General features: G+C 63.6%; 1 protein-coding gene across 1 annotated transcript; it reads right to left on the bottom strand.

The window, feature by feature from the left end:
* Positions 1-715: 715 nt before the first annotated feature.
* On the bottom strand, positions 716-1,387 carry LOC107302179 (basic salivary proline-rich protein 4-like; the record flags this gene model as incomplete). Its single annotated transcript, XM_015831294.1, has 1 exon — positions 716-1,387. A coding segment is annotated over one exon (672 nt), but the record flags the coding sequence as incomplete, so codon positions are not given.
* Positions 1,388-1,536: the final 149 nt, after the last annotated feature.

Here is a 1,536-nt window from a genome sequence, read left to right as displayed (position 1 = left end):
CACGGGGGGCAAATGCCGAGGGAGAGAAGCGGGCACGCTCGACAAGTGCTTTGGCACAGCAAAAGAGCAGCATGCAGGGGGAAGCGACGTATCAATCACACCCGTCACCTGTCTCCCTAAAGCAGAAGTGGGGAACCATGGTTGGTGGACTTCAACTCCCAGAATTCCTCAGCCAGCATGGCTGAGCATGGCCGGCTCAGGAATTCTGGGAGCCGAAGTCCATGGCTGGCTGAGGAATTCTGGGAGTTGAAGTCCACAAGCAGGGGTCTTCCAACTTGGCCCTTTAGGACTTGGGGACTTCAAATCCCAGAATTCCTCAGCCAGCATGGCTGAGCATGGCTGACTGGGGAATTCTGGGAGCCGGTCCATGGTTGTCTGAGGAATTCTGGGAGCCGAAGTCCGTGGTTGGCTCAGGAATTCTGGGAGCTGAAGTCCATGGCTGACTGGGGAATTCTGGGAGCCGAAGTCCATGGTTGGCTGCAGAATTCTGGGAGCCGAAGTCCATGGCCGGCTGAGGAATTCTGGGTCCTGAAGTCCATGGCCGCCTAGGGAATTCTGGGAGCCAAAGCCCATGGCCGCCTCAGGAATTCTGGGAGCCGAAGTCCATGCCTGGCTCAAGAATTCTGGGAGCCGAAGTCCACTAGTCACCCAAGACCCATGGTTCCCCACCCCTGCCCTAAAGGAAGGACAAACCACATGCCATGCACCCTGGTACCTGGCTGGCAGGACGGGCTTCCTGGCTGGCTGGCTTTGCCAGGCCTCCGGATGGTGGCTGAGCCTCCGGGGGGCTTTGGGCCTGGGAGGGCTTCCCTTCCGGAAGGGCTGGGGGCTGCGTCTTCTCAGGGGGGGCCGCCTCCTCTTTCTTCCCCCGCTGCTGCCGGGAGGGGGGCCGGTGTTCCCGACTCTTGGCTCTGGACATCAGGCTTTTCAGCCCCACGGAGAGGTCGTCCTTCGGGGGGGCCGCCTCCTTGGGCTGGGGCTTCGGGGACGGAGACGGCCGAGGAGGGGGAGACAGCAGGCGGGGGGCCGGGGAGAGGACCCTGCGGGGAGCCTTTTCCTGCTTTTTCCCGGGCTGGGGGCCCTTGGGAGGCTTGGGGGGCTCCTTGGCGCCTTCAGCGTCCTCTCCAGGAAGCACTTTGTGGACCAGGCCGCGGACGGCCTTGGCCACTTTTGTGGCGGAGAGGCCGTGGGGGTCCTCGCCGGGGGTCCCGGGCTGAGGCTCTGAGACGGCTGCGCGGGGCCCCTCCAGGCCGTTCACAGCAGGGCTGGGGGGCTGGGCCTCCCCGTTCATCAGGGGGTCCGGACTCTTCGCCTTGCCCGAGCGTTTGGGGGGCTCGGGTCTCTGGAGATGGCGGGACGCTTCCGTTTCCGCGATCGGGGAGTCCGGCTAGAGTCACAGAGACAAGGAGGGGTTACCGAGGGAAGGGGAAGTCCGCAGATCGGGGTTCAACTGTGGGGTGCTTGGGAGGGGGGTCTCTTGAGCTGGGGAGGGGGGGGTTTCTTGCAGACGTTTCGTGACCCAACTAGGGAACATCA

This window comes from Protobothrops mucrosquamatus, unplaced genomic scaffold (assembly GCF_001527695.2).
Source record: "Protobothrops mucrosquamatus isolate PMUCROS unplaced genomic scaffold, P.Mucros_1.0 scaffold32587, whole genome shotgun sequence".
In the NCBI taxonomy this organism is placed as follows: Eukaryota; Metazoa; Chordata; class Lepidosauria; order Squamata; family Viperidae; genus Protobothrops; species Protobothrops mucrosquamatus.
This window is presented reverse-complemented; position numbering and strand designations above follow the sequence as displayed.